This window comes from Bison bison, unplaced genomic scaffold (genome assembly GCF_000754665.1).
Source record: "Bison bison bison isolate TAMUID 2011002044 unplaced genomic scaffold, Bison_UMD1.0 scf7180017864362, whole genome shotgun sequence".
Classification (NCBI taxonomy): Eukaryota; Metazoa; Chordata; class Mammalia; order Artiodactyla; family Bovidae; genus Bison; species Bison bison.
The window spans coordinates 277,167-299,486 of NW_011494934.1; the positions used below are offsets into that span (position 1 = coordinate 277,167).

The following is a 22,320-nucleotide window of genomic DNA, read 5'->3' on the forward strand; positions in this document are numbered from 1 at the left end:
CTTGAGCTCCTTCCAGCGGGTCTCGCCAGGTTTCTCGGATGCAGGCGCTTCGATCGCAGCTGGAGCCTGGCGCAGGCCCGCCCCACCCTGTGGCCGCGCACCTGCCGGGCTCTGACCGTTCTCTCCGGCTCCGGGGTCTGCTGTAACCTTTAGGAACATTCCGTGATGGGGCTCGGGGGAGGCGAGCAGGGCCCGGGGTCGGGGTGGGGGGTCGCTGTCCTTTTGGGCTCCTGGTTGCCTTGACACACCTGCCCGTAATTTTCTTGTATGGCTTGTCCGTCCGCAACATCGTTTGGAAGGAAAAGTCGGAAGCCATTGTTCGGCTCCTTGAACCTGGGAGGGGGTTAGTTTCGGAGGCTTTTTCATCCCCCGGAGGTTCCAAGTGATTGTCTGCGAAGGCTTTGCGCAGTGCAGTGCGGTCAGGGGGAGGGGGGGAAACTAAAACAACCGGGAGAGAAATGGGGAATCTGTAGGATGGGGGGTCTCTACAGCAGCACCTAGAGGTGGTCCCAGAAGCCTGCATGGGTATCATTTTCTTAAATTGACCAACTTTTCTCTTTCGCCGTCGCAGTTTGACAGGGATCCTTAGTTAACTGAGCTAGGCGGCTTTCCTGCCTAAGGGGAGGCAGTTGTTATACTTTACCATTTTTTTTCCTTATTTGCTTCAGTTACTTTTGGGTTTAAAGCGTTTACAAAATTTTGAAATAATAAACGAGGCCAACAGGATTTTAGGAGGGATCTTATGTTTTCTCATTTGCCAGTCCTTTTGCAGTACTGCCCTTCATGCCAACAGTGGAAGAGGTTTACGTGACATGTTACCATCGAGCCCCCCTTCCCTAGAAATGGAAATATATTCCTATAGTTTGGTGTCTGTTGTATAGTTTGGTGTTTGTTGTTAGAGGCAATGGTTGCAGCATGAATTCATGGATATATGTTGTGGGAAAAAACGTATTCTGAAATTATTTCTGTGGGAGACAAAATGATTCCTTGGCATTGCCTCGGTTTTAACTTCAGCAAAGTTCTTTTTCAGAAGATGTTAAGTTTGACAGTGAGAAATAAGCGATTTAATTAGCTGTTGCACTTGAAAATGGTTAAAAAGCAGTTTTTAATGGAGTCATTGATTTTTAAAGTCTCCCTTCTCTATAGTGTCCATTGAGGTTTTGCGGTACCTACAAAAACTGGGAGAGATGGTATCATTTCCTTCATCTCTGTGATTTTGGTTATTTAAACATTGCATCAGGGTTTCCCATTACACAATTGTGCAGAGCTGAACATCACGCTAATTGGTTGGCAGATAATTGCACTTTGCATATTTCAGACTCCAGACATTGTCAAGGTCCTCCAATCTCCATATAGCCAGCCACACCCAGGACTTCTCATGCCTGTCTGTCTGCCCTCCCTCAGAGCTTTCCCACCTTTGGGAAGGCTCAATTTTAGAACCATTGAGAGCAAAAGTAGAATGTACCTTTCTGTGATGGTTAGTTCCTTCCTAATGATGCTGGTTGAAGAAGGAAATGGCAACCCACTCCAGTATTCTTGCCTGGAGAATCCCATGGACGGAGGAGCCTGGAGGGCTACAGTCCACGGGGTCGCAAAGAGTGGGACACGACTGAGCGACTTTACTTACTTACTTACTTAATGATGCTAGTATTAAAAAAAAAAAAAAAGTCACAAATGAAGTGGGAAATTTCGTGCAGTTGCCTCATGTGAAAGCTTTCCTCTGGCCTGTGAAGGGCAAATAAAATAATATAGTATCGTGGACCCAGCCTGAGAAATGAGAGTAGCTACCAGAAAGAAGTGACCTCTCACTAGCAGGTCAGAGGGAAGGTATTTGCCCATGCTCTGGCTATCCACTTACGAAACCTGAGACTGCTTCCTTGCTTTGAGCTACCTAGTGTAGGTAGATGGTATTTCTTAACCAACTTAGAGGCTTAGTGGGATATAGTCTGCTCTGCCTTACTGCTGTGTAAGGAGGACTATTTCAGACTCAGGCACAAGAGCTGGTCTGAACCCCGAGCTGCCCCATTTCTTCTCACCCTGTCGCCACACCCCCGCTTCTACGCTTTCCTGTCTTCGACTGATTCATACGACTGATTCCAAGAGGCCCTCCTTCCTATAATTTCATGAATATCTGGGTGAAGGAGTTTCAAAGTAGAAAAGTAGCTTAGGAGATGAGGCTGAAGAAAAAGTTGATGAATTTGGAAGGAGGGTAAGATAAAAGTGGGCAGTTCTAGATGGTCTTGAGAAATAGTGGCGAGTATGGTGAAAGAATTCAGATCCTCCAAGGAGAGCAAGAGATGAACAAGGCTGCCTGCCCTGGAGCGCTTTCATCCCCACGTGGTAGCTGTGGGCTTCTTGCTTCCTGTTCTGTCAGTTCATTAAACATTTCTCTCCCCCGAGGTGTCTGCCTAAGTGTAAAGTTAGTGTCAAGGTTTCTGCCTAACTCTGTTTACTTTGGGCAGTCTAATAGGAATAGTTACACACTTGGGGAGTACGTTTGATGATTCCAAAGATTTTTGCCCTAGGGCAATGTCTGGAAAAATTTAAATTTTTTGCTGTTATATTAAATGACGGTATTTAATAACACATGTCCAAAGCAATGCATAAAAACCGGGCTTTTCAAAGACACATCTAGCAAATGCAGAATATGTCCCGCAGTGTATGAACATTCAAAATGTTATTTTTACCATGTAATTAATAGTGTTTACCTTGGAATTGAAACTGTGAAAGAGCTGTACTCTTAGAAAACCTGCAAAAATAATTTTTCTCTATTTTTAGATATTTTGAACAAGTAAGTGAGTCTTAGTTTATAATATAAAGGAAAGTATAGACTGATACAGGACTTTTTTAATACCAGTTGGTGGCATGAGAGTAGGTACTCTGATGTCATTGTGGTGTTTTCCTTTTGTTCTTTCATTTTATGAGTACATTAAAATCATTGGACTGGGATCCTAGGCTCAAAGTGTATATCTACTCAAGAAAAATTGTAGGTACGATTTCAAAACTGATGAGTCAATATCCCCGACTTACAAATACCCTAATTGTCTATATTTTCCATTGCATTTATTATTTTAGTAATTATTTATTAGTAGTATTTTGTGTTAGTAGCATTTGTGTTAATGCTACTTATTAGTAGCATTAACAAAGAAACATCTTAGGAAGTTAATAACCAGCATGTCCACTCTAAGGCCAGTTGCCTCTGGAGATACCATGTTTCTTTTTGACCATGTGTTTGTAAACAGCCATTGTTCATGGAATATGTTTGCACATTGCATGTGTGCTGGGCAGGGCACTGCTCTATGTTCACTAATATAGCAGACTATAGTTGGGTGAAAAATGAGTTGTCTACTTGGGAGTTGTGATCAAAGTAGGTAGATGAGTAGGACTTGAGATCAGAATGTGAAAGGCCAGTCTATCTGACCTTCCCCTCACTTTGGAGGGTCAGATGGGAGAAGTGTGGTCCAAAAGGGTGGAGGCCTCTTGTGGGGTGATGATAAAATCTGGAAGCGAGGCTTGTATAAACTTTCCTTCTTATCTCATCACTTGCCATGTGCTGGCACTGTTCTGGGCTCTGGGATAGAATGAGGACAAGTGGTCACCATCCCAGGCAGCTTGAGAAGTCTGGATGACACCCATTCCAACTTCCTTGCTGTCATGGTCTCAAAGCAGTGTGGTCAGAGTCAGGGTCAGGCCTTGCTGGAGCCTGGGGAAGGTCAGGAAACTCCTCTACTCTCCGTGTCTCCACTTCCACTTGCCTGGCAGTCTTGAGTTGTGAGAGGAGTGTATGGCTCTGTCTTTAGAGTATTTAAGCTGTTTCACCATGTGAAATTGATGTGGATGCTGTTGGAGAGTGTTTATTAGGTTGACTAAAAATGGATGTCAAAACTAAAAGTCCATGGAAACTAGGAATGAGTTTAAGGGCCAGTGAGTCAGACAGGTGTGCTGAAACTTGAGGGCTCACGGAAGGGGGTGTTTAACTCAGCTCAGATAGGCAGGGGTCTGTTCCACAGTTTCCTGGGCCCCAGAGACGCATGGGTCTTAAAACAGGTTATTCAGTTACACTGGGGCTTCCCAGGTGGCATTACTGGTAAAGTATCCACCTGCCAATGCAGGAGAAGCAAGAGACAACAAGGGTTCAATCTCTGGGTCAAGAAGATCCCCTGGAGTAGGAAATGGTGCCCCACTCCAGTACTCTTGCCTGGAAAATTCCATGGGCAGAGGAGCCTGGTGGGCTACAGTCCATGGGACCACAAAGAGTTGGGCACTATTGAGCATAGCACAGCATTATTGCATTGATCTTGTTATTTGTCACAGCTAATGTATAGTTGTTTTTTTTTTAATTCACGTCATTATCTAAAATAGGTTTTCTGTTTGGACTAGTGTGGGAACTCATCATTTTCAGTGTTTCTTTGAGAAAAGACATTCTAAGTTCTGGACAGTGAAAGACAAATACATGTTCATCTTCTAACATGGTGTCTCCCTTAGGCCATGTTTTCAACGAAGTCCTCCTCTTACCTTTTTTCACAGCCTCCCTGCAGCCTCCAGGAAGTCCATGCTGCTGTAGGGTTTTGTCTGTTTGTTTGTTTGGTCCTCGACTCTAATGTCTGATACTCTCGTCCATTCCGCCAAAGTATCCAATCACAGATGGAATGCCAGGAGGCGAGAACAATGCAGGCTCTAAAACTGGAATCGGGACACAGTTTTACACAGTTAGATTCTTTGGCTTTGGGAAACAAGGTTTTAAGAATTACATAGATAATTATATCAGTGAGTGCTTTTGTGATCTTAAGAGCCACAAGAAGTTGGTCATCCTTTTAAAATTCAGTGTTTTGTTTTTTTCCTAAGTCCTGTGATAATGTCATTAGTGAATGATTTAATGTTAACCAAAGTATTATCTTTGAATTATTGAGTCACTTATTATTTCGAATTAGACGTCTGTGGTCACATAGAGAAGATTCGGGTAGCAGAATCTGTCTTTTCTCACGTTGAGATGGCTCTTATTTCTTTTTCCTTATTAGGACATTTTTTCCTGTTCAATTAAGGTGCCATTGTTTCATTTTCCCTTAGGATGAGAATGTATTACAATATATATGTTACAAAATCATATGGATCTTGACTTTTAGAGAAGAGAGGGGAGGAAGAAATACTTAGCCTCTCAAAACCCAGTTTCCGGCTCTCCTGTCTACGCTGGTCCCTGTCCACAGGCCTGCAGCTCGAGCCAACCTGGAAGACTCACGCTTGAGTAAAACAGGTGAACTTGATGTCGGCTGTCACACTGCCCTTGCCTTTCCTGCCCTTTTCCCTGGTTCCCTTCCCACATGCCCTTCACCAGGCCCCGGCTCAGGCTCCCTCCCACGTGGAGCCTTTCTCAGCCCTGGTACCCAGCGCAGCTCGTCACCCCATCTGACCCCATTACCCTGAGCGATCGCTCATGTACCTCCTTGTGCAGTTTCTTCTGAGACTCTGTTTTCTTGCACTGTTTTAACCTTCATTATTACTTATCTTTTCCCTTCTTTGTACTTTTCTCCCCAACACTGGGGAGTGCCCGTACATCTGTTGACTTGACATGACTCCCTTAATCTAGCTTGATTTCAGATAGTGAAATTTCAGATACATTCTGATTGATAAATATTAGTAAGGCTTGGGATTACACTAAATTATGGAGAGTTTAAGGGGTTACAGTAAATTATGGAGAGTTTAAGAATGATCTTTATCATAAGTTAGTCTTAAATCAATCAGTGTTGACTTGATTTAATGAAGGAATCAAACCATAAAATCACTTAGTAGCACAGAATATTGTCAAGAGATGTAGAACCAGATGCCGTTCTTCCTCTCTCTTCATCATCTGCACGTAAGCACTGTGGTGTGTGTGCAAGTGAGGCGTCCATGTGGTGTAGGAGATGGAGAGGACCCTGGACTGGGGTTTAGACTTTAGGCTTTAGTCCTGGACGTGCCACTAATTACCAGTGAGTGTGTATAGTGGGCACTCTGCTTTTCCAAGTCAACTTTTTTCATCTGCAAATTGAGTTGAATTAGGTAATCTCTGCGGAGAAGGCAATGGCACCCTACTCCAGTACTCTTGCCTGGAAAATCCCATGGACTGAGGAACCTGGTAGGCTGCAGTCCATGGGTCGCTAAGAGTCGGACATGACTGAGTGACTTCACTTTCACTTTTCACTTTCGTGCATTGGAGAAAGAACTGGCAACCCACTCCAGGGTTCTTGCCTGGAGAATCCCAGGGACGGCGGAGCCTGGTGGGCTGCCATCTATGGGGTCACACAGAGTCGGACACGACTGAAGCGACTTAGCAGGAGCAGCAGCAGGTAATCTCTGAGGTCTCTCCTGGCTCTTAAATTCTAAATATAGGTGCAGCTTTTAAACATTCTTTACATAGATAAAGCAATTTCAAATAAACATATACTGATAAGTAATTGAAAACCTGACTCCAGGCAACAATTCCAGTCTTCACCAGTAAAACTGTTATTAGTGCTGTGTAAGGAGAAGGCAGTGGCACCCCACTCCAGTACTCTTGCCTGGAAAATCCCATGGATGAAGGAGCCTGGTGGGCTGCAGTCCATAGGGTCGCTAAGAGTCGGGACACAACTGAGCGACTTCACTTGCACTTTTCACTTCCATGCATTGGAGAAGGAAATGGCAACCCACTCCAGTGTTCTTTCCTAGAGAATCCCAGGGATGGGGGAGCCTGGTGGGCTGCCGTCTTTGGGGTCACACAGAGTCCGACACGACTGAAGCGACTTAGCAGCAGTGCTGTGTAAATATTAAAAATAACAGGTTCATGTTTAGTCCTTTTCACTTTCTCTTATTTGCGCCATAAGGGATAGGTGAAGGAATAAAAAACGCAGAGATACAGATATTTAAGCCCCTGTTTTTTTGATGTAGTACTGTGTTTGTTGCTGTAATACTCTGATGATCTAGGTATTTCTCAAACAACCCAGAGTTAACTATTTTGTCAAAAATAATAGCAGTAACATTAAAGAGTAATTTTATTATTCTGAGGATGGCTTTTTACATGGTTTTGGAGAAGTTACTCATGATTTGAGGGGGCTCATATTTCTGCTTGTACAATGAGAAGATTTGAAACTACATGTCCCCTTCAGGCCTTTTTATTGAATTCTCAGAATAGCTCCTAAAGCAATGGCTTAGATAGTCTAAACTTAATTTTACTTCATACTTTTTTTCTATAGAACATGCAAATTTTATCATACCTTATTAGAAAAGATTTTCAGTTTTAAGTACTCTTTGAGCATTTCTAGCAAATTTGGAAGTATGGCTTAAATTTTTTGTAAAATTGCTACTAATATGTAGGTTTTAGCATACAGGGAAAACAAAAGAAATTAAATGGTTTTGCTGTGTGTTCCTTAACTTTGGTTAGGCACTTTGGTATTAAAGCATCTTACTTTTGTCATTTATTCTTCTCCATGGAATATTGTAATTCTTTAAAAAAAACTCAGTATAATACTTTATTTGTATTTAATTAGAATTTGAAAGTCAAATGCATTAATCCACTGAGGAATCAGTTTCTCGTTGTTAGGTGTGATCACATCAAGGCATTTGTGATTTTTGAACTGATTATTTGAAGGAGTAAGCTTCTCTTTTTTCATTTTGTTTATCAGATGAAAACTTAGGCACAGACATGTATTGTTAAAGAATTTCATGTATATTTGTTTACCCATATTCAGAGCAGCTCTGTTAATAATGGCTGAGAGTGGGAGCAACCCAAATATCCACTGATGGGTGAGTAGATAAACTGTGATACATGCATACAGTGGAATATTATTCAGCCTTAAAAAGAAAGGAAATTCTGACACAAGACACAGCATGGCTGAACCGTTTGGGCGTTATACTAAGTAACAGAAGCTAGTCCGGAAGAACCAAATACTGGTGATTATGAAGTCCCTAAAATAGTTATATTCATAGAAAAAGAAAGTAGAGTGGTGGTTGCCAGGGGTTGGGAAGGTGCTGGGGAGACAGGGACTTGTTTAATGGATATAGAGTTTCAGTTTCACAAGATGAGAAAGTTCTGGAGGCTGGTTGCACAACATTGTGAATACATGTAACACTAATGACGTGTACACTAATGAAATGTATACTTTAGAAACGGTTGAGATAGTAAAGTTTATGTATTTTTACTACAATTTTAAAAAGATTTTCATGTGTTGTAAAATTAATATAGCATCTCTAGAAATGATCTTTCTTTGGTGTTCATTGCCAAAACACTAAAACTGTTTTTATTTTTTGTTTGTTTATCATAAAATGTCTCTCTTTGTAGAGTATTCATGCTGCTGCTGCTGCTAAGTTGCTTCAGTCGTGTCCGACCCTGTGTGACCCCACAGACAGCAGCCCACCAGGCTCCCCCGTCCCTGGGATTCTCCAGGCAAGAACACTGGAGTGGGTTGCCATTTCCTTCTCCAGTGCATGAAAGTGAAAAGTGCAAGTGAAGTCGCTGAGTCATGTCTGACTCCTAGCGACCCCATGGACTGCAGCCCACCAGGCTCCTCCGTCCATGGGATTTTCCAGGCAAGAGTCCTGGAGTGGGGTGCCATTGCCTTCTCCGTACTGTTGCTTTTTTAAAAAAGTACCCAAATGGTACTAGAAGGCTTCCCAGGTGGCAGTAGTGGTAAAGAACCCACCTGCCAATGCAGAAGATGTAAGAGATGTGAGTTTGACCCCTGGGTCGGGAAGGTACCCTGGAGAAGGGAATGGCAACCCACTATGGTATTCTTGCCTGGAGAATCCCATGGGCAGAAGAGCCTGGTGGGCTACAGTCCATGGGGTTGCAAAGAGTCAAACATAACTGAAGCGACTTAGCGCACATGCATGCAAATGGCTAGAAAGTAGCAAATGACAGGGACTACAGCCTTGGCTTTGTATTTTGCTTTACAGGATTACCGAGAACTTCACAACTCTGGGGTTTAGGCCTGGCCGGCAGTGATATTTTCCATGTTTAGAAGTTAAACAACTTGCACGTGACAGTGTAGTGGAAACGAATCGAAAGAGGTTGTTTCATCTCTTAGCCCAGTGCCCTTGTTTCCCATTGTGCTCACCCAGCAAGAAGGCAAAGTCCTCAGACGTGTACCTTCTCTTATTTTACCTTACCTTACACTGCTTTCTCATGGACATAGTATCACTATATAGAATACTAAATCTGAACAGAGTCATAATACCACTAGAGGTAATCTAAAGAAAAGCATCTGAAATGCTTAATGGTGCTGTAAGGGCTGTTGTATGAAATTAAACTAAAGTATTATATATGCACACACACACACACATATATATGTATATATATTTGTTGTTTAGTTGCTAAATTGTGTCCGACTCTTTTGTGACTGCATAGAATGGGGAAACAGTGGAAACAGTGACTGACTTTATTTTTCTGGGCTCCAGCCATGAAATTAAAAGACGCTTACTCCTTGGAAGGAAAGTTGTGACCAACCTAGACAACATATTAAAAAGCAGAGACATTACTTTGCCAACAAAGGTCCATCTAGTCAAGGCTATGGTTTTTCCAGTAGTCGTGTATGGATGTGAGAGTTGGACTGTAAAGAAAGCTGAGCACCGAAGAATTGATGCTTTTGAACTGTGGTGTTGGAGAAGACTCTTGAGAGTCCTTTGGACTGCAAGGAGATCCAGCCAGTCTATCCTAAAGGAGATCAGTTGTTCACTGGAAGGACTGATGTTGAAGCTGAAACTCCACTACTTTGGCCACCTGATGCAAAGAGCTGACTCATTTGAAAAGACCCTGATGCTGGAAAAGATTGAGGGCAGGAGGAGAAGGGGACGACAGAGGATGAGATGGTTGTATGGCATCACGGACTCAATGGACATGGGTTTGGGTGGACTCCAGGAGTTGGTGATGGACAGGAAGGCCTGGCGTGCTGTGGTTCATGGGGTCGCAAAGAGTCAGACATGACTGAGCGACTGAACTGAACTGAGACTGTAGCCCGCCAGGCTCTTCTGTCTATGGGATTTCCCGGGCAAGAATACTGGAGTGGGTTGCCATTCATTTCCTTCTCCAGGGGACCTTCCTGACCCAGAAATTGAACCCGTGTCTCCTGCATTACAGGTGGATTCTTTACTACTGTGCCACCTGGGAAGTCCATATACCATATATATGAATATATATATATATATATATAAAATATAAAAAAGTGGTAGTGGTATTTAGCCTGAGAAGGTAAAGGTGACTCCATATTATGGACTCGCCTAGGACCTTAAAAAAAGTATATTCAAAGTGAATTATGAAAGTGTTTGCCAAACTTCATAATACAAGTACTAAAAACTTCTTAATTAGTTAATTAGTGAAGAGGAATTCAGGATCCATTATGGATATTCAGCAAATAGAACAGTTAGCAAGAGAAGATCTTAACCAAAGTTTCCATTAAAACACACCTCATACTCCAGTAGTATCTCAGTGTTTTTTTACTTTTAGTTTTTTTAAAGCCACACTGATAGCACTAAGGGTGGTATTTGGACTTTGAACTCTCAGATTAGCACATGTTTTACAACTGCTTTTTCTGAGAAGCCCAGCAAAGTGTGAAAATGGGGTGAGAAGATTACTTGCCTGCATTCTGTCTTGGCTTCCTGTATACATAACATTATTCTTCTATATCAAATATACATTATGTTTAAGTCCATTTCTTCATCATCAGATCAGATCAGATCAGTCGTGTCCGACTCTTTGCAACCCCATGAATCGCAGCACACCAGGCCTCCCTGTCCAACACCAACTCCCGGAGTTCACTCAGACTCACGTCCATCGAGTCAGTGATGCCATCCAGCCATCTCATCCTCTGTTGTCCCCTTCTCCTGCCCCCAATCCCTCCCAGCATCAGAGTCTTTTCCAATGAGTCAACTCTTCGCATGAGGTGGTCAAAGTAATGGAGTTTCAGCTTTAGCATCATTCCTTCCAAAGAAATCCCAGGGCTGATCTCCTTCAGAATGGACTGGTTGAATCTCCTTGCAGTCCAAAGGACTCTCAAGAGTCTTCTCCAACACCACAGTTCAAAAGCATCAATTCTTTGGTGCTCAGCCTTCTTCACAGTCCAACTCTCACATCCATACATGACCACAGGAAAAACCATACCCTTGACTAGACGGACCTTTGTTGGCAAAGTAATGTCTCTGCTTTTGAATATGCTATCTAGCTTATAACTTTTATATCTAGTCATAACTTTCCTTCCAAGGAGTAAGTGTCTTTTAATTTCATGGCTGCAGTCACCATCTGTAGTGATTTTGGAGCCCAGAAAAATAAAGTCTGACACTGTTTCCACTGTTTCCCCATCTATTTCCCATGAAGTGATGGGACCGGATGCCATGATCTTCGTTTTCTGAATGTTGAGCTTTAAGCCAACTTTTTCACTCTCCACCTTCACTTTCATCAAGAGGCTTTTTAGTTCCTCTTCACTTTCTGCCATAAGGGTGGTGTCATCTGCATATCTGAGGTTATTGATATTTCTCATAGAGTTGTTAAATAATGCCTACTGTGAACATTAACATAGGTGTATAAAATGGAAATTACAGCATTTTATAGTCCATAATGATCCTATACTAGAAGCTCAGTAAATAGCAGTGAGTTTCAACATATGAAGATGGTATCTAAATTCATGGTTAAAAAGTATATATTATACATACGCATATACATCTGCCTCTCCTTGTGACCTATGACTGCCCTAAATCTCCCCCACTGGCTTTTATGAATATGTAATTTTTTAAACCATGAATATAGATATAGTCTGCACATGGTAGAACTCACTACTGTTTATTGAACTTCTATTATAGGACTTATGAATTATAGAAGGCTATGATATGAATTTTATATACTTTGTATTATTTAATGTTTCTTCGTGTCCTTAGAAGAGGACTTCCCTGGTGGCTCAGTGGTAAAGAATCTGCCTGCAATGCAGGAGACTTGGGTTTGATCCCTGGGTTAGGAAGATACCCTGGAGAGGGAAGGGGCAACCCACTCTAGTATTCTTGCCTGAGAAATCCCATGGACAGAGGAGCCTGGTGGGCTGCTGTCCGTGGGATTGCAAGAGTCGGACACAATTTAGTGACTTAACCACCACCATGATGAAGAGATAGACTTAAAACTGTACAACTAGAAAGTAACAGAGCTGGGATGGAATTGAGATCTTTTACCTCCGTCTTTCATTGGTGACCTTTGCATAAAGCAACACAGCCTCCTTACTCGTCCTACAAATACTGTTTTACTGTCCAGTCATCATGGTGAACATTTATTGAATATTTATTATGGGCAAAGCTCTCTGACCAGTGCTTTGTATGTGTCACATTTAATCCTTATACTCCTTTGGGTTTAGTATGTAACTATCCCCATTTTATTTATTTATTTTTTTTCAGTTAAATTTTTTTTTTAATTATTTTTTTATTGGAGCTTCCCAGGCAGGTTCGATCCTGAAATGACTACCCACTTCAGAATTCTTGCCTGAGAAGTCCTATGGACAGAGAAGCCTGGCAGGCTATAGTCCATGGGGTCGCAAAAAGTTGGACATGACTTCACGATTAAACAACAGCATGTGTGGGTGCTCAATTGCTCAGTTGTGTCCGACTCCTTGTGGCCCATGGACTGTAATCCACCAGACTCCTCTGTCCATGGGACTCTCCAGGCCAAGAATTGCTCAGTCGTGTCTGACTCCTTGTGGCCCATGGACTGTAATCCACCAGACTCCTCTGTCCATGGGACTCTCCAGGCCAAGAATACTGGAGGGGGTTGCCATTTTTTTCTTCCAGGGGATCTTCCTGACCCAGGGATCGAACCCATGTCTCTTGCATCTCCTGTATTGGCAGGTAGATTATTTACCACTAAGCCACCTGGGAAGCCCAAGCAACAGCAACAGCAATGTTTATTGGAGTATAGCTGCTTTACAATCTTGTTTCTACTATCCCCATTTTCTAAGCAGATAGACCAACCTTCCAGATAATATCCATTTAGGACCAACCCTCCCAAATTAAGCCTTCGTGTAAATGATCTGCACCTCGTATCACACATTGACTCACTCACCTTGTCTGCATTACTGCCTTTTCTCCTTGAAGCTTCTGAGTCCGTCCCTATTTTAGCTGCTCTTTATGAGAAATTTTATAATTTCTCTCGCTTTTCACCTTTTTTGTGTTCTCTGTACAGATATACTTGGAACCAGAATTCTTTTTTCTCTGTGTTAACTCCTCTCTTCATTCTTGCAGGCTCTTGGGTGACTAGTATACAGCTGAGTTCATAAAACTCTATGCTGGCCATTGAACCCCTCAAAGCCTTGCTGGTGATGACCTCCACTCCCTCCAGTCTGCCCATCACACTCTAACCTCTTAGTCTTTTCTAGCTCAGCCTCCGAATTCTTCAGGAGCTGCCCTTTCCTTCAGTTAATCCAGGCAGTCTTCCAAACTAAAAGCAGCATCCTCTGCCCTGAGCCCAGAGTGGGTTAAGCAGACAGACATTCCCCCTGGTCATCACCCTGACTCACCCCCTGGTCCTCCACTATCTTCAGAATGTTTGATTTCTAGAGTAAATCTCAGCTGGTGACCTGTCCACTTGTATCCAGACCTTTCTTCTCTGCTTCTGCCTATTTCATCTCTCTGATACCCCAAATCTTCCTTGGCTTGAAGAATATATTAAGCATCAGATTTTAGACTGGTACCCAGAAGAGGTGGTATTTAGTTTATCCTTGTCACAGAGATAAGATCTTTCTCAAACTCTTCTTGACAACAGTTATCTACATTTGCTCATTAAAAAATTTCTTTTAGCAAGTTTTTGCAAGTGTTGTTGTAGAGATACATCAAGGAACAAGGGCTGTAGCCCTGGCCCTCATGATACTTATAATGATTGGAGGAAGACATTGACTACATTCTTCAGAAAAATAGCAGTTTCTCTTTGGGATGCTTCAGTGTACAGTATACCATGAAGTCACTGTTATTTTGTATAGTCTTTAGAGGCGAATGGATTTATAACAATATCACCTGAAGATTAGTGATTAGCTTCCAGGTGTTAAAAACATGGAGTTGATTTGCAGTTGTTGGTTCTAATTTATTAAGGAGGGGTGAATAGTTACAGAGAACAATGTGTAGTACATACTTCTTGATGTCTTGATGTCTTGACTATACTCCAGAAGCTACTCAGTGTCTCTAGTTGGTTGCTGGACTTGAGTTTTTCTTTTGTCTGTGGGAGGTTAAGGGCTTCCCTGGTGGCTCAGATGGTAAAGAATACACTTAAAATGCAGGAGACCCAGTTCGATACCTGAGTCGGGAAGATCCCCAGGAGAAGGGAATGACCATCCACTCCAGGATTCTTGCCTGGAGAATTCCATGGACAGAGCAGCCTGGCGGGCTACTGTCCATGGGGTCACAAAGAGTCGGACACAACTAAGCGACTAAGCACTATGGGAGGTTAAATAGAGGTAGACGTTGTTAGAAAACAAAACTAGCTGATTTATTCAGGGAGGCTCTAGGAACAAACAAATCAAAATTACATGACTTGATTATGTATTATATAAAGTAGGCCTACACTTCTGAATAGACTAAAGCAGTTCTTAGACTTTAATGTGTTAATCACCTAGAAAACTAATTAAAGCACAGCTCTGGCTTAGTAAGTCTTGAGTGAGGCCTGAAGAATCTGCATTTCAAGTAAGTTCCCAAGATGTGCTTTTCTGCTAGTGCAGAGACCACACTTTCTTTTCTTTTTAAATTATGTATGTATTTTTGGCTGCGCTGGGTCTCCACTGCTGCGAGCAGGGGCTCCTCGCTAGTTCCAGCGTGTGGGCTTCTTGTTTCCGTGGCTTCTCTTGTTGTGGAGCTTGGGCTCTAGGGCTCGTGGGCTCGGTAGTTGCAGTTTGAGGGCCCTAGAGCTCGGGCTCAGTAGATGGGATGCTTGGACCTAGTGGTCCCTCGGCATGTGCGATCTTCCCAGACCAGGAATGAACCCGTGTCCCCTGCACCAGGTGGATTCTTAACCACCGGACCACCAGGAAAGCCTGGGACCGCACTTCAAATAGCACAAGGATGGAGTTTTAATGTTTTTGATAATCTACTATGTACTACCTACTAGAGCTTCCCTGGTAGCTTGGACGAAAGAATCTGCCTGCAGTGCAACAGTTCGCTCCCTGGGTTGGGAAGATTCGCCTTGGAGAAGGGAATGGCTACCCACTCCAGTATTCTTGTCTGGAGAATCCCCGAGGAGCTTGGTGGAGTACAGTCCATGGGGTTGCAGAGAGTCAGACACGACTGAGAGACTGACACCACAATCACTATGTACTATGATAGAAAAACAAGAATTTAAAAATATTTTAAAATTTTAAAATTTTTTTAAGAATTTTAAAATAATGTTATTAAAATTTATTTAAGAGAACCACAGCAATGGCATGGATTTATATAGAATACTTGTTTTTTTTCCCACTCCAACAGAGACTTTGTATTTTTTTTAGAATGATATTGATCAAGGACTCTTGCTCATTTTGTAGGAATCAAAAGGGCAGTTTAGAAATATCTTGAATGTTAGGAATCTGTATAGTTATAAAATTGAGTCACTTTGCTGTACAGCAGAGATTGGCACAACAGTGCACATCAGCTGCGTGTGTGCTCAGTCACTCAGCCGTGGCAGATTCTTTGTGACCTCATGGACTGTAGCCTACCAGACTCCTCTGTCCGTGGGATTCTCCAGGCAAGAGTACTGGCGCGGGTCCCCATGTCCTTCTCCAGAGGATCTTCCCGACCCAGGGATTGAACATGCGTCTCCTGGGTCTTCTGCACTGGCAGGTGGTTCTTTACCACTGAGCCACCTGGGGAGCCCTGTGAATCAACTACACTTCAATAAAAATAAAATGTCTTGACTGTCGATTCTCACAGTAGCCGTAATAATAGTAGCTGTTTTCTAGATACTTTGTGGCCTTCAGTGTGCTTGGGCTCAACCATTTGTGGGTGCAGCCACCGTGGGAACCTCTGTGGTTTTAGAGATCACGTCCCTGCCCTGTCTGGCATGGGACACAGTTAAGCAGACAGTGCCGGGACAGGGTCATGGCATGCTAGAGGCAGTCACAGCGTGCTCTAAAAGTTTCAGAAGAAATTCATGTTTAGTGAATTTTGAGTGCAAAAAGGGTTCGTGTTGGAGTGGCTTCCTACAGAGGGTTTTCAGTTTGAACCTCAAAGCAACTCTGTGATTTGGGTAATCTAGTGGCGCTAGTGGTAAAGAATCCACCTGCCAATCCAAGAGGTGTGGGTTCGATCCCTGGGTCAGGAAGATCCCCTGGAGTAGGAAGTGGCAACCCACTCCAATATTCTTGCCTGGAGAGTTCCATGGGCAGAGGAGCCTGGCGGGCTACAGTCCATGGCCTGGCAAAGAATCAGACGCGACTGAGTAACTGAGCACACACACATTATCACCCGCATTTTACATAGGAGAAAACTGTGGCCCAAGAGTTTCAAGTTCAAAGTCATGGGGCTGGAAAATGACCGATAGAGCTGGAATCCAGCTGTTGTCAGTTCAGGTCCTGCCCTCTGTCCCTGGGTGCCATATTCTCTCTGCTTTGTGTAACTCTCCAAGTCATCACCCAACTAAGATTATTCCCTCCTGTAACCATGTGCCCTTCCTTGTCAATTCTGGGAATTTGGATCTTCTAAAATTTTAAATTTTTACTAATTTTTCTTTTGATGGCCACTGAACCACCTGGGAAGCCCTGTAAATCAACTGTCAGCTTAGACTACTTGCAGAAGAAAGTTCCTTCTAACTGGTAGAAATCCCAAGTTCTTAAAAGCTTTAGAAGAAATAAGCCTTCAAAGAAAGAAGAGGCCTGTAGAGCTTTTTAAGAAAATTGTTTTACTATACATAGTTTGTTGTTAGAATTAATTACAGTTGTTTGTATACAAGTAGAAGTTTCCAAGGACTTGGGTTACTTCAAAACTATTGGACTAAAAATATTTTATTATTTATTAAAATCTGGCTTACATTTTCTTAAAAGGATGCTTTTGTTTTTTTAAAAAAACTTTTTTCAAATAATTAAAAATTTAGAGTTAGACTTGTTATGCATTTGCTTTCCTGAATAAATTATTAAATGTGCTATATTCTCAGCATATATAATATAACATATTATATATGCTGAGAATATAGCACATTTTATAATTTGTTATATATGCTGAGAATATGTTATAAAATATATATGCTGAGCATATGTTATAAAATATTCTGTCTTCTCACTTTATAGTCTTCTGCTAAGATTAATTGCTGATGGTGATTTTTCTTTAATCTGGTTTAACTCTTGGGAGAGAGGAGGATTTAGTGGTTTGATTATTGTCAATAGTAAAGACAGTGCTGACATGTACTGAGCTCTTATTCTCTGTCAGACAGTGTACGTCGTGTCTTATTCCTCCCAGCAACCCTAACATCACCTATAAAGTCAGAGAGACTGGGTAGCTTGCTGGGGCTTATTCAGCTGGTGAATGAGAATGCTGGTGTCATAAGGCTGCTAGTCTGACTTGAGAGTTCATATTCAGAGCCTAGAGAACGCCTCTAGGTTGGGAAGAAAAGGCCTAGAAGACCTAGAGGGCTTGGCTCTTAGCCAGAGGGGCTCAGATGATCCCTGACATAGGACCCACCTGCCAGGTGATCCCTAACACATGACCCACCTGTGTGGAGATGCAGAGGGAACGGTGCAACAGAAGGAAGGGCCTGTGGCGTCCACATGTGCTGAGAACGTACCCATTTAACTATCACCCATCAACCTTGTGAGACAGTTATTTTTTCTCATTAAAAAGAGTTGGAAAGAACAGTTGATCCTGCATCCATAGAGTCTGTTGCCCATCCCCTCTCTTGGTCCTCACGTCTTTTTCTATTTTCTCTTCCTTCCTCTCTGGTTGCTTCGCAGCCATTGATCCCACTCTTCCCTTAGGTGTTCCCCAGGGTTCAGCCTTCGTTCGTTTTAGTCTTTCATTCTGTGTGTTCTTTCCCTTGTGACCTGAAATCCTGGAGGGGTTCTCACTGCCAGTGACTCCTCTCTGTTTCTGCTGCCCTGGCAGTCATCTGCAGCTCCAGACCCTGCTGGATACCTCCTGCTGGGTGTCCCACGAGTGCTTCAGACAGAAGAGGTTTAGAAAGCACCTGATTACCTCCTGCTTCTCTTCCTTTATTCTCTGTCCCAGATCCACAACTTCACCGTATGTGCCACCAACCGGGCCAGAAATTTGGGAGTAACCCCAAGCTTTTCTTTCACTCTCACTTCTCACATCCATATCAGCCACCAAGCCTGTAGATTTTGCTCTTGTGACTTTCACATCTGCCTATCTTTTCCATTGGCAGTGCAGCCCTTGAATCCAGGTTACACTCATTTCTTGCACAGTGTAGTGGTCTCCAAGGCCGGCTGCCCCGCCCATCAGCATCAGCAGGGGAATTTGAAGGTTGTAGTACTGAGCCCTACCCACAGAGATGTTGATTCAGTAGATCTGGGGTGGAAACTAGGAATCTACATTTTTAATGAGCAGATGGTTCTTCTGTGGGTAACAGACAGATACTTGAAAACCACTGACCCAGCTGGTTTTCCTGCCTTTCCCTTTCAGTCCATCCCCTGCTGCCTCCATCAGCATCTGCTGAAAGCCACATGTGGTCTCCAGTTTCTAACCAAGGAAGCATCTCTCTGTTATCTACAGGATAAGTTCCAGCCTCTTCAGCAGAGTTTGTGAGACTCTCCCAGGTCTGATCTGACCTGTAAATCTCTAGTCATTTCCTGTCATCTTTCCTTGTATATATCCTCTACCTCGGGCTTCCCTTGTGTGTCTCAGCTGGTAAAGAATCCGCCTGCAATGTGGGAGACCTGGGTTTGATCCCTGAGTTGGGAAGATCCCCTGGAGAAGGGAAAGGCTATCCACTCCAGTATTCTGGCCCAGAGAATTCCATGGACTACTTGTATAGTCCATGGGGCCGCAAAGAGTCGGACACGACTGAGCGACTTTCACTTTCACTTCACATCCTCTACCTCAGGCCTGCTTAGATTCCAGAGTACATGTTTTATTTCTTGATTTGTGGCTCCTTATACATACGGTTCTCTCTGCAGGAAAGCCTTCCGCCTTTCCTATCTCCTTGCCAAGTTTCTCCTCTTTTCTTCAAGGAGTGGTTTGGGTGTCAGCTCCGGAAGCTGCCCTTGTCACCTCTCTCCTGTCCCCAGACTGGCCTCTGATGTTGCTCTCAGAATCCTGCAAAGCAATTGATTTGTCATGTCTGTCTCCTCTAATAGATGATGAGTTTTGAGAGGTAAAGGACAAAATGACCTGTCCCCAATCAGTGAGCTCAGAAGGGATGAAGGGCTGTTCTATTTACTATGCTGGGTGATTTTTAAGATGTAAGTCAGGTTAAGAATAAGCAAAACTGTTGGTGGGGAAGGTATTCAAGGGAAGCCCCACTTCAGATGGACCATATTTTTGGTACCATTAAAAAAATAAAGGTGTAATTTACACATAATAAAGTGAACTCTTTTCTAGTGAACAGCTTGTGAGTTCTCTTGAACACATAGTTGTTAACCATTACATGGCCTTTTAATATAGATAAAATTGTATGATTATTGACCAAACTAGTGTTTGTCAACCAGTCTCACTTGGCATGAGCTTTGTGAAACAGTCAGAGTGTTTTAGATGAAAACAGTTTCTTGAGAAAGAAGTTAACCCTTAAGGGTCTGGAAGGTTAAAATATGTCTTGGTAATTTTTATTTTTGAAATAAAGTTCCTTGCTCCAAAACTTGATTTGCAGTAACATTTAATTTTAGATGTGCTTAACTTTCATTTAAAATTAATTTAATTATTCACAACTTAAATAAAGGAAACTCATTTCCAAAGGAGATAGCTTTTCTACTTATAGAAAGAGAGACCTCATGGTTAGAAATTTCTGAATTTATAGGCATAATTTATTTTGCCAAAGCCCTTCTCATGGGTTCTCTGGAAATAGAGAAGAAATCTGGTGCCTCTTTAGGTCTCTCAGTATTTGATGAGGCCTCCTCTTTCAAAAGCTACACATCCTTGGTCTTTCCTCAGTATTTGGTGTCGTGTCTTCCAGAGCGTCGTGACCCTAGCCCAGGTCTGCTGGATGCGGCACCTGAGAAGGTGCGAGCCTCAGTGTGTTTATCTCTTGTCCTTCTTTCTGCTCAGGGAGCTTCTGTAAGTCTCTCTTGTTTTCTTTCCCTTTAAGGACCATGATGGATAGTCAGAGTTCTATTTGAAAAATTCTTCAGGCCTATAATTTAGGCCTGAAATCAGTGGGCATGGTGACTGAGAAGGTGGGCTCCACCGTCTCCTGCAAGTCTCTTGGTCTCTATGCATCTCATTTTTAAAATAAAGGGATCATTTCTAAATCTGAAATTCTACACATCTAATTTATTGTTGTTTTTTAGTCGCTAAGTCATGTCCGACACTTTGCAACCCCATGAACTGCAGCGTGCCAGGCTTCCCTGTCCTTCACCATCTCCCAGAGTTTGCTCAAACTCATGTTCATTGAGTCAGTGATGCCATCCAACCATCTCATCCTCTGTGGTCCCCTTCTTCTCCTGCCTTCAGTCTTTCCCAGCATCAGGGTCTTTACCAATGAGTCAGCTCTGCACATCAGGTAGCCAAAGTATTGGAGCTTCAGCATCAGTCTTTCTAATGAATATTCAGGGATGTGCAACATGAAAGGCTTAAAATTGTTAGTGAAAGTGAAAGTTGCTAAGTCATGTCTGACTCTTTGTGACCCCATGGACTGTAGCCCACCAGGCTCTTCTGTCCATGGAATTCTGCAGACAAGAAGGCTAGAGTGGGTAGCCATTCCTTTCTCCAGGGGATCTTCCTGACCCAGGGATTGAACTCAGGTCTTGAACCCAGGTCTCCTGCATTGCAGGCAGAGTCTTTACCATCTGAGCCATGAGGAAGGCCCAAAATTGTTAATAAATAGACTCAAAAATAAGAGCAAAATCATCAAAATAGGATGGCATAGACATGTTAGTAAACATATTAATAAAATAAAATATAGAAAGAAGACAATATGACGAATCAACTAGAGTTCAATTTATATGCTATTTGTACCATACTGACCCTCTCCCTCCCCTGTAAGAGCTTTGCATAGAGAGCATTCCCAAGAATGTTACATAAAACCCATTTGAATCTTGATATTCCTTGATGACACAATCTGACTTCAGTGTTGGCAAGAGGGATAGTGTTTCAATAGAATTTTTCTTTTTTTCCCACCCCTAATAAATTCATGGTGTGGAACCCGACCCATCACTGTGTACTGACAGCATACCAGAAACATGTCTTCTTTTACTCTAATACGCATGATATATATTTGGATCCCGTGTAACTCAAGTTACTAGAGGATTTAATTCCTTCAAAAGATTATTTAAGGGCTTCCCTGGTGGGTCAGTGGTAAAGAGTCCGCCTGCCAATGCAGGAGACATGGGTTTGATCTCTGGTCCAGGAATATCCCACCTGCTGTGGAGTAACTAAGCCTGTGCACCACAGCTACTGAGCCTGTGCTCTGGAGCCCGGAAGCCGCGACTTCTGAGCCCACGGGTTGCAACTACCGAAGCCCACATGCCCTAGAGCCCACGCTCAGCAGTAAGAGAAGCCACCGCAATGAGAAGCCCTGGTACCACAATTACGGAGTAGCCCCTACTAGCCGCAACTTGAGGAAAAAAGCCCGTACAGCCACAACGAGCCAGCACAGCCAACAATAAATAAAGAGATAAAAAGTCACTATTTAAAAAAAATAAACACCAAACTCAGAAGAAGAGGTCAGACCAGAGGCATAGGATGTGGGGATAGGGCATTGGAGGATGGCCACAGAACAGTGTGATATAAGGAGAATACGTGCAGGGCTCTGGCTGTGAGAAGTGGGTCCCTGGCCAGCAAAAACTGCTTGTTTTCTTAACCCAGTATTCCTTATCTTCAATCCCATTCTTTCTCTCTGTGAAACAGTGAAAGCTGCTCAGTCGTGTCCCAGCTCTGCAAACCCATGGACGGTAGCCCACCAGGTTCCTCTGTCCATGGGATTGTCCTGGCAAGAATACTGGAGTGGGTTGCCTTTTCCTCCTCCAGGGGATCTTCCCAACCCAGGGATCAGACTGGGGTCTCCTGCATTGTAGGGGGATTCTTTACCATCTGAGCTACCAGGGAACCCTTCTTCTCCTTGCTGTTGTTGTAAAAAGTAGCCATTTTTAGAAGTTAGAAGAAAAACTCCCAAGGGGTCACCTAGTGTTCTGCTACTCAAGGATGGTCCATGGAACATTGGCATAGCTTCACTTGGAGCTTCTAGAAAGTACAATCCTACTTCTAGAAAGTAAATCTTCCTAA

General features: G+C 42.9%; 1 protein-coding gene across 1 annotated transcript in view; it reads left to right on the forward strand.

The window, feature by feature from the left end:
• Window positions 1–22,320, forward strand: part of ELOVL4 (ELOVL fatty acid elongase 4) — a 38,700-nt gene that overhangs the window by 1,061 nt on the left and 15,319 nt on the right. Inside the window, exons 2-3 of the mRNA XM_010855267.1 lie at window positions 30–142; window positions 5,205–5,251. Coding sequence (XP_010853569.1) covers window positions 30–142; window positions 5,205–5,251 — 160 coding nt within the window. The remainder of the gene's footprint in view (window positions 1–29; window positions 143–5,204; window positions 5,252–22,320) is intronic.